This window comes from Pipra filicauda, unplaced genomic scaffold (assembly GCF_003945595.2).
Source record: "Pipra filicauda isolate LSUMZ 115617 unplaced genomic scaffold, ASM394559v2 scaffold340_size778089_pilon, whole genome shotgun sequence".
Taxonomy (NCBI): domain Eukaryota; kingdom Metazoa; phylum Chordata; class Aves; order Passeriformes; family Pipridae; genus Pipra; species Pipra filicauda.
The window spans coordinates 177,750-191,557 of record NW_024104466.1 but is presented as its reverse complement, the minus strand read 5'-3'; the positions used below and the strand labels follow the sequence as shown (position 1 = coordinate 191,557).

Sequence of the window (13,808 nt, the reverse complement as noted above, 5' to 3'; positions counted from 1 at the left end):
TGACCTCATGCAGAAGAGAAATTTGGGAAAGTTTTCTTCCCTTGCTTTTTGCTAAACTGTCCTTCACAGAGATAAAGTCATATTAAAGGAGAGTATGACAAAAACATTTGTCCAGCAAAGGGCCATAAAGATGATTAGTGGCCGGGAGTATCTCCCCTATTAGAAAAGGCTGAAAGGTGCTGGAGTGACAGGTTTGGCGCAGGGATAACATCAAGTAGCAGAACACACTGGGGTCCTGTGAGCGAGACCAGAGAGCAGCAGCAGCAGCAGCAGCAGGAGCGGTGATTTACCTGCTGGACTTTGGGTGAGGCTGCAGCATTCACCCAGCTGAGATGGGGACAGAGAGGTGTGCCAGAGCTGGGGACAGAGCTGTCTGAGGTGGGTGAAGGTGGGAGGCAGTGGCAGTGGAGGGTCAAAGGCAGCTGCTCACTGCTGAGACCAGGGGTGTGGTGGAAGGGCCTGCGGGATGAGGAGGAGCTCGTCATGCCCCGTGGGACCTCAGTTGATTGAGTGCACTGCATGGGACGAGTTTGACTGAAACCCTTTATTGGTAAAAGCATTTTGTCAGAAGAGGGATGCTTCTGGGTCTTGCCTGGGCACAGGAGGACCAGCAGCAACACAAGCATAGGCAAGTTCCTTATTCTCGTCTCCTTGTGCCCCACCAGGTGAGGGGCTGGTTGAGAAGGGGCTGGGCCAGGAGAGCATCTGCTGGGCTGGTGCCTCCTCTCAGCTTTCCATGGCTGTGTCCCTCAGAAGAGCAGGACGCTGCGAATACTGAAAAGTGGAAGGGAAGGGAGGGTTTACTGGTGCTGCGGTTCAGGAGCAGGCAGTGGGGTCGGCAGGTGTGCCTGGGGACCGGCTGCCTTCTTTCCCTCCAGCCTCTTCCTCACTCAGCTGCCTGAGATGTGCAGCAGTGGGGGAGCCTTCAAATCTCTGCTGAAGGGAACCCCTCAGGTGATAAGGCCACAGGATCTCGGTTGAGCTGAACCATGAGCTGCAGGGTTCCCTGTGCTGAACGTGGGCTCTTCCCTCTGCGTTATGGCAGATTGTCCCCACACCTGGCTCTGGGCCCTGCTTCCTCAAAAGACTCAGGTGCTTTTTGAGAAGACAGTGTTGTGTGCTCTGCCTGCCCGAGCATTTGGCTGTTTGACTTTTAGGAGGAGGTGCTGTTTGCTGTGCCTCGCTCCTGCTAGTCAGGGTCTCACCTTTTTCCTGCCCGTAACAACTCAAATCCCTCGTTCACTTGAGCGAAGGGCAGCGTGTGCGTGATCAGCAAGTCTGAATTGAATTTCTTCTCCAAATAGCTGGAAACTAGTTTGGGCATAGAATCTCTTGACTTCCAGCCTAGAAAGAAGAGCAAGCAGCTACAGTGAATGATGGGAGAAATGCAGTTTTGGGAAGGGAGTGTTACTGTGAGGGTCAGGACTGAGGGACCAGTACTGGTGCCACTCTCTTGTGTGGTAATTTCCCCTCTTTGGAATGGGTGGGATAGCAGAGACAGTTGTATGTGTTATACTGTATGAACTTTACAGGTTTATTAGCATTGTTATTAACATTTTTGATGCTACTCTTTAATGCAGTGCTCCTCTTTAGTTCACTTCTTCTTGAAAATCCTCTTTTAGTAGGATTTGTAAGCTGCCATGAAAGGAAAAGCTGAAATTTCTAAAATGTTTTCCTAACTTTCATACCTCCAAGCAGTGACCCCTTGCATGTACGCCCAGTCAGCAGAATCATAGGATCAAGGGAAATCTCTGAAGCCAAATCCGGTACCCCAATCATCACACAGATGCCAGTGTTCATATTGCAGGAGGCCAGGGCAGCAATCTGATGGGACAGAGAGGTGAGTTAGAGAAAGCACTGGCGAGTTGGTCAGGAAAGTGTTCTTTCTGAGCTGTCATCTGGCCCTCCCCGCTCATCTGAAAACACATCCTCCCTTATGCAGGAGACACTGAGAGTTCGAGGCCTCTTTTAGGACCTGTACACAGCTGTCTCTCACAAAGGTGTGCCCAGCAGAGTAGGCAGCAGGCAAGGAATTTCCCACCTGTGTGAATTTTTCCCTGATGGCAGCCTGTGAATGATCTGGGAGGGAAGACGCCAAAATGCCACCTACCATGGTTTCTTTGAGGCCAACCCTGTCCTGTCATCTCAGTGAGCACCTCCTGGATGGGCTTCTGGCAGTCTCGAGGGTTGATGCAGTCGGTGGCTCCCAGCTCCTTGGCCTTGGCAAACTTGTCCTTGTTGATATCCACAGCAATGATGCGGGAAGCTCCAGCTGCCTTGCAGCCCATGACAACAGAGAGGCCAACTCCTCCGAGGCCGAAGATGGCACAGGTGGAGCCTGGCTTTACCTGCACAGCATGGGTCCCTGTGAGTCTCCAGCGTGAGGAGGAGGAGGAGAGGGGTTGGTGAGGGTGTGAGGGCAGCCTTGGGGTGCTCGACACGCCTGAACACCAACCTTGGCGGTGTTGATGGCAGCCCCATAGCCTGTGGAAAACCCACAGCCGAGCAAGCAGACTTTGTCCAGAGGTGCTGCAGGATCTATCTTGGCAACGGCGTACTCTGGGACCACGGTGTATTCTGCAAAGGTGCTGACCCACATGAAGTGGTGGATCTGCTTCCCTTTGCAAGTGAACCGGGTGGTCTTGTCAGGCAGCAGGTTTTGTGGTTCAGAGAGACTGTGGAGAAGAGAAATCATTTGTATTTCATTGACTAAAGTACTGATGGGGGGGTGTCAGACTTGTTGTCACCCATGTAGGTGTAGGGGATGGTGAAGCAAACTCACTGGGATTTCAGGCAGTGACTGGATTCGGGATTCAGGCAGAAGCTGCATTCCCCACACTGAGGGACGCAAAGGGGAATGACTTTGTCTCCTGCAACAAAGTGGATCCCTTCTTGGTACCTCTTGCTAAGCAGGCTCTGAGGGTGCTGGAGCACCTCTGCTGAGCTTTCCAATTGCAGCAACCCACCACAAACCCGTGCCTTCCTCTGTCAGGATGAAATGCTCCAAGCCCCACTCATGTACATGAGGAACAGACCAGGAAAGTGTATGTGACAGTCCAGTGCAATGAGTGTGCACTCAGATTTTGAGCCTCATCCACTTTGAGGGCTGACTTATGCACATGTGTTTGGGTGTGCATGGATTACCTGGTTTCACAGAGGTCACTCCTTCTCCAACACTTTCCACAATCCCAGCTCCTTCATGGCCTAGGATAACTGGGAATTCCACAGTAGGAATGCAACCTTTCAAAACATGTTCATCTGTGTGACAGATGCCGGTGGCCACAATCTGTTTGGAGGGGAAAGAGTAGATGATGAACTTCAGAAATAGCCCAGCCTTTGTTTAACTGAATTTGTGGAATGATTTTCCACAGGACTTCTCTGGACAGTTAAGGCCTATGGGCAGACCCCAGGCCTTATTACATGGGTTATATTCTTGTGGCTATCATTTGGTTATATCCAAATTATAGCCACAAGAAGTGCAGTTCCTGCAAGGGAGAAAAAAATTATTGAAATGTCTTTTTACCTTGATCCGGACTTCACCTGCCTTTGGAGGTGCAACCTCCACCTCCTCGACAGAGAGTTCTTTGCCCACGGCCCAGGCAACAGCAGCTCTGCATCTGATAACCTGGAAGCAACCAAGAGGATTACGCTGCATGGGAATGTTCACCTTTGGGAAACGGCTGGGGATGGTTGTCCTACAATCACCAAACCTACAACTGCCCAACACTTGTCTCTGCAGACTGCAGTGCACTCGTGGAGCTACACAACTGTCCTGTGCTGTTTCCTGGGGATCTTGCTGGGTGAGTGGGATGTGGTGGGAGAGCAGCAACACGTGAGTGCTCAGCTGTCCATGAAACCAAGTGATGTTCAGTAAACACTGGCATAGTGTGAAGAGTGAAATGCAAAGACAAAGTGACCAGTCCAGAGAGAGTAAGGGTTGTGTTTTCCCTGGAAACTGAAAAGAATCCACCTGCCTTGTATCTGCAGGACAGGGCTCTGTGGATGACAGCAGGGCAGCAGGGCTGAGCTGCTGTGGCACAAGAGAGGCTGTGGGCCCTTCCAACAGCACTGAGTGCTGATATCTGCCTGGCCTTGGACTGGTCTGTGCTAAGGAGAAGCTGAGGATAGCTCTGGCCCCTCTCATGTTTGCCATGTAAACACCAAGTGAGTTCCAAACTGGCTTTTGGTAGGCGACATGGAGAAGATCCCTGAAGGGAAAAGACTCTGGTGTACTAGACAGGTGTGACAGCAACACAAGCGCTTCTGCAGCTTCAGGCAAGAAGAACAGTACTTAGAGTTTCAGTGGGCTGAAGGTAACTAAGAGGGATTAGGAAATGGTCCATGTCTGGCTGGCAATTGGATAATTGCTTGCCTTACCAAAGCGATGCTTTGTGTGTGACATCACACAAATCCTGCACCAATCAACCCAAAACTGCTCTGACATCAGCAAAATGGAGCTTGAAGCTTGAAAAAAGTATCACTGTGGACAAGGCTGAATGCAGGAGATGAGTGGCTGCAAGATGGAAGAGCTACATTTCCTGCCAAAGCAGGAGCAGAGAGTGGGATTGAGCAGGAGGGTGTTTTTCAGAGCAGTACAATTCAGTATCTCCTTCCTGAGCTGGTGGGCGGGACAGAGGAGAAAGGCACTACCTAATGCAGGTACTGACAGGTGCAGTTGTAGGAAAGCAGAAGCTCGTGTAATTCAAAGGGGTTTGGAAGAGCTGGGGGACTAAGGTGGGAGGAGAGAGGGCATGCAGTAGCAGTGCACAGGCTGAGCCATTTGCAGAGTATTTCCCCAAGAGCAGGGCAGCTCGGAAAGGAAGATGGAAAAGGCATTGTCCTTACTTTTCCTGAAGTGGCCATGTGGTCTTAGCAGAGGCGTTCCCGTTGCTGTATCGGGCTGGAGGGAAGCTGCTGCCTGTCTGGCCGAAGCTCTGTGTTGTGGAATCCCCCAGCTGTGGAACTGGAGCACTCCCGGTGTGGCACTGTCGCTGGAGAGCAGAGAGCTGTGTTTAATCTGTGTCGGATGCTGGATGATAAGGAGCACAGGGAGTGCTGAGGGGAGGAGCTGGATAGCTGAATGGGGTCAGAAGTCCTCCAGGGTGGCTTTTATCAGTGACTCTGCCCTTGGGCCATTCCCTGCTTCCCCTGCCTGAAAGGCATGAAGAGCATAGGAAGATTTTTTTTCCCTCCAGTTGTTTTCTGGCAGGTGTGGAGGGAGGAGATTTGCAGCACTGCTGGGGCTTCCTCGGAGTCCCCTTGTTGCCAAGGTAGAGCATTTGAGCTGGTGGCCATTCACAAGGATTAAAAATTTAAAAAAAAGGTGAAACAAAAGGTAGTGAAAACATGATGTGACGTACAAATACACGTGGCCTTCTGGATTGAAGCTCTACTGTCTGTGCTGTTGCCGCTGTTTTCACCTGAGCAGTAGGGGAGAATGTGTGAGGAAGGGATTTTTTTCCAAGGACGCATTTGTTTCACTGATATGGAACCAGGTCCGTGAGTGGGTTCCGTCACCCCAGGCTCTCTGGGTTCCCACAGAGCTGTTTTCTGCTGAGGCAATGGACAAGATGATTTTATAGGGAGGATTGGATGAATGAGAGCTTGTTGGAGAACCTGGCCAAGATGAGCACCCTGAGGGTGACGCAACCCCCATGGTTAGAAAGGAATCCTCCTCTGTGCCTTGAAAGGGTGCATTTGTATACCTAGGGAATGGGACAATTTCCTAGAAGACTGCCACTAATGAAATAAAAATCCTTTTTGGATCAGGAAATGTTTAGAATGCTGTAATGAGTGGAACTTAACTCTTTAGCTGTTGAACAAGATTATACATATATTGATTTTATTTTTTTTTGAAATCAAAAGATTCCTGTTGACGTTAGGATGCAAAAAAGAGTAGATGTGACCATAAAAAAATGCAGCATTCATGAATCAGGAAGGCATTACTCTGTAGAGTCATGCTTAGGACACCCTGCTCTACAATTGATTCTGATGTCCTCCATAGAATCACAGAATCTCAGAATGGTTTGGATTGGAAGGGACCTTAAAGATCAGCTAGTTTCAACCTCTTTGCCATGGGCAGGAACACCTTTCACTAGACCAGATTGCTCAGAGCTCCATCCAACCGCCCTTGAATGGTTCCAGGTACAGGGCATCCACAACTTCTCTACAACCTGTTCCAGTGTCTGACCACTGGAATATAATAAAAGAATTTCTCACTAAAATCTAATCTAAGCTACTCTTTTTCATGCCTGTTTTCCTATCAGTTCAATCAACAGATTTGGTGGAGCAAAGATATGGTTCTTCTCCAGGACTTTCATGTATTTTCATGTGCTTTGCAATCCTCATTTCACTCTGAAAGTGGACTGGTTAGCCAAAACCTAAAAATACCCTTTAGGAGGTTCAGGCAGGCCAACTTTACACAGCTTTTGGGCCATAGTTTGGTTGGTTTTGATTACCAATCCATTTTCTACATTGCACCACAGTTGGAAAGCAATTCCAGATGACAAATGCTCTATGGCTGATATCCTGTGTGATTGGAAGTGTTCAAAGTTTAAACCAACAAATTTTAAAAGAGCTGTAACAGATACTGAAATCATTCAACTGCTTCCTAGATAACATTCCATACATTGGCCTATGTTTTCATCTCACACATAAGGACATAAATGTGAACAGTGCTACCTGTATTTCACCCCTGTTAAGACATGTCTAGTATCTGCTGTTGAGTTTATAACCTAAAAACTGGTTGTAGAAAGGTCTTTCAAAGGTGTAATATTATCTTCCCTTAAAACATCCATGTGATGCTCTAGTCCACCAAACTTGCAAACCCAACATTGATGGGGAGACAACACAGAGCTGCTGTCTGCCGTGCTTGCAGTTGTGAAGTGCCATGGGTAGCTGGCATCTCTGCAAAGGATTCGACATGTGTGTGATTATGGCAGGGAGTTGATAGTGAGATCCTGCTGCTGTGCAGCTTTGTGTATACTTAAGACAAGAGGTTGTTTTTTTCTTATCCAATTAATAGAGGGAAAATCAAATCAAACTTGTATGTCAGCAGACACGGATTTAATGATTAACTTCTTAATGGTAGATGCTGTGTATCTCCATTCCACAGTATTTCCTATCCTGACTTGCTCTATGTATTCATGTGTTAGACAAGACTTAAGAATTGATCAGGGAGGTCAGATGTTTGTACAGATAGGCCCAGGCCTCAAGGTGTTTGTCTTCATCTTGGTAGTCAGGGCTCTGACCCCCTGTGTGCATTAAGTTTGTTTACTGTCTGTATCAACGCAGTGGAAAATTGGAAGAATCTTTGTCAGAAATCTCTGTGGAAAAGACCCTGAAATGCACTTGTGAGGGTTAAGTACAAATCTTGCCTTTTCCCCTGCTGGTGGCAGTTTCAAGTCCCCTGTAACGTTTAGTTAAAAGACAAAGGCAGATATTATTGCCTTTTTTACTGACTCAGCATTAAATTTTTGTCTTCAGTGTACCTGGGCATTGGTTTCAGAGACCATTTTTACATGCTACCGTGAAGGACAAACTGAATCATATCCTGCATTTGTTTGCAGGATTGATAACTCACTATTCTCTACCATGCCCTGTTGCTTTCATCTCCATTAGGACCAAAAATATTGTATACCTGATACAAAACGAAAGGGGGACGAGTCAAAGGAGGTAAGGAATGCGAGAGTTGGATCCACCCTGACATATTTTACACTGAAGAGATATAAGAAAACCATTGATCCAAGTCTATTAAAGAATCAGTTGATTCCGTTCACTCTAGTGAAGGAGAATGGTAGAGGGGAATAATATATTAAATAAAGATCAGGACTCCTACAGCCATTGCTGATTGTGAGTCCATTCTATCACAGAATGATAAAATCCTAGAATATCTCAAATTGGAAGAGACTCATTTTGTGCATAGAACAAATTTAGTTGCCAGACTGGTTGTGATCCTGCTAGCTCCTACAGAATTTAATTCTGCCATGTAAGGAGCAATTTTGCTTTATAGTTTCTGAAAGGCTAGGTAGAGTACCTCTAGCACCCACATTTACATAAGGTGGGACATAAATGCACCTGGAATTTCTCTTCCTTATTCCAGTCTGTAAATTTCTCTGAAGTTGTTATCCAGAACAAAGCTAGGTCAGGAGAGAAGCCACCACACTAAGATAAGGAGGCAAAAGGGTCTAAAGAGGACAAATATGAATTGAGGAAGGAAAAATGAGGAGAGACTAGTACAAAGTAAAGTGATAAGAAAACCAGATGTTTAAATACAAGGTGCTGGAGTGACAGGTTTGGCGCAGGGATAACATCAAGTAGCAGAACACACTGGGGTCCTGTGAGTGAGACCAGAGAGCAGCAGCAGCAGCAGCAGCAGGAGCGGTGATTTACCTGCTGGACTTTGGTTGAGGCTGCAGCATTCACCCAGCTGAGATGGGGACAGAGAGGTGTGCCAGAGCTGGGGACAGAGCTGTCTGAGGTGGGTGAAGGTGGGAGGCAGTGGCAGTGGAGGGGCAAAGGCAGCTGCTCACTGCTGAGACCAGGGGTGGGGTGGAAGGGCCTGCGGGATGAGGAGGAGCTCGTCATGCCCCGTGGGACCTCTGTTGATTGAGTGCACTGCATGGGACGAGTTTGACTGAAACCTTTTATTGGTAAAAGCGTTTTGTCAGAAGAGGGATGCTTCTGGGTCTTGCCTGGGCACAGGAGGACCAGCAGCAACACCAGCATAGGCGAGTTCCTTATTCTCGTCTCCTTGTGCCCCACCAGGTGAGGGGCTGGTTGAGAAGGGGCTGGGCCAGGAGAGCATCTGCTGGGCTGGTCCCTTCTCTCAGCTTTCCATGGCTGTGTCCCTCAGAAGAGCAGGACGCTGCGAATACTGAAAAGTGGAAGGGAAGGGAGGGTTTACTGGTGCTGCGGTTCAGGAGCAGGCAGCGGGGTCGGCAGGTGTGCCTGGGGACCGGCTGCCTTCTTTCCCTCCAGCCTCTTCCTCACTCAGCTGCCTGAGACGTGCAGCAGTGGGGGAGCCTTCAAATCTCTGCTGAAGGGAACCCCTCAGGTGATAAGGCCACAGGATCTCGGTTGAGCTGAACCATGAGCTGCAGGGTTCCCTGTGCTGAACGTGGGCTCTTCCCTCTGCGTTATGGCAGATTGTCCCCACACTCGGCTCTGGGCCCTGCTTCCTCAAAAGACTCAGGTGCTTTTTGAGAAGACAGTGTTGTGTGCTCTGCCTGCCCGAGCATTTGGGCTGTTTGACTTTTAGGAGGAGGTGCTGTTTGCTGTGCCTCGCTCCTGCTAGTCAGGGTCTCACCTTTTTCCTGCCCGTAACAACTCAAATCCCTCGTTCACTTGAGCGAAGGGCAGCGTGTGCGTGATCAGCAAGTCTGAATTGAATTTCTTCTCCAAATAGCTGGAAACTAATCTGGGGATACAATCTCTCATCTTCCAGCCTAGAAACAAGAGCAAACAGCTGCAGTGAATGATGAGAGAAATGCAGTTTTGGGAAGGGAGTGTTACTGTGAGGGTCAGGACTGAGGGACCAGTACTGGTGCCACTCTCTTGTGTGGTAATTTCCCCTCTTTGGAATGGGTGGGATAGCAGAGACAGTTGTATATGTTATACTGTATGAACTATACATGTTTATTAGCATTTTTATTAGCATTTTTAATGCTACTCTTTAATGCAGTGCTCCTCTTTAGTTCACTTCTTCTTGAAAATCCTCTTTTAGTAGGATTTGTAAGCTGCCATGAAAGGAAAAGCTGAAATTTCTAAAATGTTTTCTTAACTTTCATACCTCCAACCAGGGTCCCCTTCCATGCACGCCCAGTCAGCAGAATCATAGGATTAAGGGAAATCTCTGAACCAGCATCCAGTTCCCCAATCATCACACAGATGCCAGTGTTCATATTGCAGGAGGCCAGGGCAGCAATCTGATGGGACAGGGAGATGAGTTAGAGAAAGCACTGGCGAGTTGGTCAGGAAAGTGTTCTTTCTGAGCTGTCATCTGACCCTCCCCGCTCATCTGAAAACACATCCTCCCTTATGCAGGAGACACTGACAGTTCGAGGCCTCTTTTAAGAGCCATACACTGTTTTCTCCCCAAGCCAACAGACTGCCTTTGTCTCACAAAGGTGTGCCCAGCAGTGCAGGCAGCAGGCAAGGAATTTCCCACCTGCGTGAATTTTTCCCTGGAAAATTTCCCAGGAGCCTGTGAATGATCTGAGAGGGAAGACACGTGCCAAAATGCTGCCTACCATGGTTTCTTTGAGGCCAATGGCCTCAAAGGAGTAGTCCACACCCTGTCCTGTCATGTCAGTGAGCACCTCCTGGATGGGCTTCTGGCAGTCTCGAGGGTTGATGCAGTCGGTGGCTCCCAGCTCCTTGGCCTTGGCAAACTTGTCCTTGTTGATATCCACAGCAATGATGCGGGAAGCTCCAGCTGCCTTGCAGCCCATGACAACAGAGAGGCCAACTCCTCCGAGGCCGAAGATGGCACAGGTGGAGCCTGGCTTTACCTGCACAGCACAGGGCCCTGTGAGTCTCCAGCGTGAGGAGGAGGAGGAGAGGGGTTGGTGAGGGTGTGAGGGCAGCCTTGGGGTGCTCGACACGCCTGAACACCAACCTTGGCGGTGTTGATGGCAGCCCCATAGCCTGTGGAAAACCCACAGCCGAGCAAGCAGACTTTGTCCAGAGGTGCTGCAGGATCTATCTTGGCAACGGCGTACTCTGGGACCACAGTGTATTCTGCAAAGGTACTCATCCACAGGAAGTGGTGGATCTGCTTCCCTTTGCAAGTGAACCGGGTGGTCTTGTCAGGCAGCAGGTTTTGTGGTTCAGAGAAACTGTAGGGAGGTGCAAACATTTGTATTTCATTGACTAAAATACTGATGGGAGGTGTCAGACTTATTGTCAGAGAGTAGGTGTAGGTGTAAGGGAAGGTGAAGCAAACTCACTGGGATTTCAAGCAGTAATTGGATTCGGGATTCAAACAGAAGCTGCATTCCCCACACTGAGGGACGCAAATGGGAATGACTTTGTCACCTGGAAGAACACATATCCCTTGTTAGGTGCCCCTCTGCGGGAAGACCCTCAGGGTGCTTCCTGTTGGAGAGCTGAATCCTGGGCATGTGTTTGTGTGTGTGCCAGTTACCTGGTTTCACAGAGGTCACTCCTTCTCCAATGCTTTCCACGATTCCAGCTCCTTCGTGGCCTGGGATAACTGGGAATTCCGCACTGGGAAAGCAGCCTTGCAAGAGGTGTTCATCCGTGCGACAGATGCCTGCAGCCACAAGCTGTTTGGAGAGGAAAGAGTTGGTGACCTGGCCTCTGACTTATTCAGTTTGTGGAAGTAATTTTCCCCGGGGTGTTATGATGCCCCCACAGTCAGTGCTGACACTCCATGACAGCACGCTATGCCTGGGCTGGGCTTTCCCCTTCTCCTCACGCTGAATGCTCCATGTGGCTTTCCTCCCGACTGAGCTGGAGGTGGGACTGGAGAGGAGGCCACAGTGAGGATCGCAGGGGTCAATCCAGCAGAGCACGGGCTGGAGATGCCAATTCCTATGAGACAGCTTAGGCAAGGACTAGTTTGAAACAGAGGCCCTGGCAGATGGTGCCTTTGAGCTAAGGCAGCTCTGGACAATTAAAGCCTACTGGCAGACACAGATCCCTGAGTTATATCCAAGGTGTAGCCACAAGAAAAGCAATTCCCACAAGGGTGAAGAAGAAGTAATTGAAATGTGTTTTTACCTTGATCCGGACTTCACCTGCCTTTGGAGGTGCAACCTCCACCTCCTCAATGGAGAGTGGGTGTCCTGCAGCCCAGGCAACAGCAGCTCTGCATCTGATAACCTGGAAGCAACCAAGAGGATTACGCTGCATGGGAACATTTTCCTTTAGCACACGCTTGGGGACAGTCATCCTGCAAGCATCTAAACCAGAGGTGGACAAACTTGGTAGTGCTCAGCTTCACCGGAAGCCAAGTGATACTCAGTAAACACTGGCTTAGTTTAGGGTCTGAGGAAACACCATTTGTGCTTTGTCACGCAAAGAGTATCAGGTATAACCTTGGAAAATGATTGGAGTTTTATGGCTTCAGGGGATTTTTCCTAACGTTGTCATATGTTAATGGACAGATTGTGCTCCCATGGTGACTGTGGACCCTACCTAGTGCCAATGCCACTAAGAGCTTTGATGTCAGCCTTGTAAGACACTGGGCTGAAGGTAACTGAGAGGGGTTAGGGAACAGTCCCCATCTGGTTGACAACTGGACCATTTTGCCCTTGCCAAAAGGATGATTTGTGTGTGACATTGCTCAAATCCTGCTCAACCAATCAACTCAAAGCTGGTTTGACATCAGCAAAATGGAACTTGCAGATTGAAACCGTATTGCCATGGACAAGTTGAATGCAGGAGATGAGTGGCTTCAAGATGGAACCATTGAAGAGCTACATTTCCTGCCAAAGCAAGGGCACAGAGAGGGATTGAGCAGAAGGGTTTTTCCAGAGCAGTACAAATCCGTATTTTTATTCCTGAGCTGGTGGGCGGGACAGAGGAGAAAGGCACTACCTAATGCAGGTACTGACAGGTGCAGTTGTAGGAAAGCAGAAGCTCGTGTAATTCAAAGGGGTTTGGAAGAGCTGGGGGAGTAAGGTGGGAGGAGAGAGGGCGTGCAGTAGCAGTGCACAGGCTGAGCCATTTGCAGAGTATTTCCCCAAGAGCAGGGCAGCTCGGAAAGGAAGATGGAAAAGGCATTGTCCTTACTTTTCCTGAAGTGGCCATGTGGTCTTAGCAGAGGCGTTCCCGTTGCTGTATCGGGCTGGAGGGAAGCTGCTGCCTGTCTGGCCGAAGCTCTGTGTTGTGGAATCCCCCAGCTGTGGAACTGGAGCACTCCCGGTGTGGCACTGTCGCTGGAGAGCAGAGAGCTGTGTTTAATCTGTGTCGGATGCTGGACGCTGAGGAGCACAGGGAGTGCTGAGGGGAGGAGCCGGATAGCTGGATGGGGTCAGAAGTCCTCCAGGGTGGCTTTTATCAGTGACTCTGCCTTCGGGCCATTCCCTGCTTCCCCTGCCTGAAAGGCATGAAGAGCATAGGAAGATTTTTTTCCCTCCTGTTGTTTTCTGGCAGGTGTGGAGGGAGGAGATTTGCAGCACTGCTGGGGCTTCCTCGGAGTCCCCTTGTTGCCAAGGCAGAGCATTTGAGCTGGTGGCGATTCACACCAAGATATTTGCTAAAGGATTAAAAATTTAAAAAAAAAAGGTAAAACAAAAGGTAGTGAAAACATGATGTGATGTACAAATACACGTGGCCTTCTGGATTGAAGCTCTACTGTCTGTGCTGTTGCCGCTGTTTTCACCTGAGTAGTAGGGGAGAATGTGTAAGGAAGGGATTTTTTCCCAAGGACGCATTTGTTTCACTGATATGGAACCAGGTCCGTGAGTGGGTTCCGTCACCCCAGGCTCTCTGGGTTCCCACAGAGCTGTTTTCTGCTGAGGCATTGGACAAGGTGATTTAGAGGGAGGATTGGATGAATAAGAGCTTGTTGGAGAACCTGGCCAAGATGAGCACCCCGTGGGTGACGTAACCCCCATGGTTAGAAAGGAATCCTCCTCTGTGCCTTGAAAGGGTGCATTTGTATACCTAGGGAATGGGACAATTTCCTAGAAGACTGCCACTAATGAAATAAAAATCCTTTTTGGATCAGGAAATGTTTAGAATGCTGTAATGAGTGGAACTTAACTCTTTAGCTGTTGAACAAGATTATACATATATTGATTTTATTTTTTTTCTAAATCAAAAGACGCCTGTTGACG

General features: G+C 48.9%; 2 protein-coding genes across 3 annotated transcripts; both read right to left on the bottom strand.

The window, feature by feature from the left end:
• Window positions 1-529: 529 nt before the first annotated feature.
• On the bottom strand, window positions 530-4,989 carry LOC113996820 (alcohol dehydrogenase 1). The gene is given in 10 exon segments (XM_027738147.2): window positions 530-774; window positions 1,206-1,344; window positions 1,689-1,824; window positions 2,111-2,129; window positions 2,131-2,348; window positions 2,456-2,675; window positions 2,783-2,870; window positions 3,145-3,286; window positions 3,524-3,625; window positions 4,846-4,989. Coding segments are annotated over 10 exon segments (1,107 nt in total). The 5' UTR covers window positions 4,864-4,989; the 3' UTR covers window positions 530-749.
• A 3,641-nt stretch (window positions 4,990-8,630) lies between these two features.
• LOC113996817 (alcohol dehydrogenase 1-like) lies at window positions 8,631-12,988 on the bottom strand. 2 transcript variants are annotated; one of them, XM_027738143.2, is made up of 9 exons: window positions 12,760-12,988; window positions 11,746-11,847; window positions 11,147-11,288; window positions 10,950-11,037; window positions 10,619-10,838; window positions 10,251-10,511; window positions 9,791-9,926; window positions 9,308-9,446; window positions 8,631-8,875 (listed from the first exon to the last, which is right to left on the bottom strand). In XM_027738143.2, the coding sequence occupies exons 1-9, from the start codon at window positions 12,775-12,777 to the stop codon at window positions 8,851-8,853; spliced, it is 1,131 nt and encodes a 376-aa protein (XP_027593944.2). In that variant the 5' UTR covers window positions 12,778-12,988; the 3' UTR covers window positions 8,631-8,850. The 2 variants fall into 2 exon arrangements, with proteins under 2 accessions (XP_027593944.2, XP_039240168.1); XM_039384234.1 differs by lacking the exon at window positions 12,760-12,988 and having other exon boundaries at window positions 11,746-11,928.
• Between the last annotated feature and the right edge of the window lie 820 nt (window positions 12,989-13,808).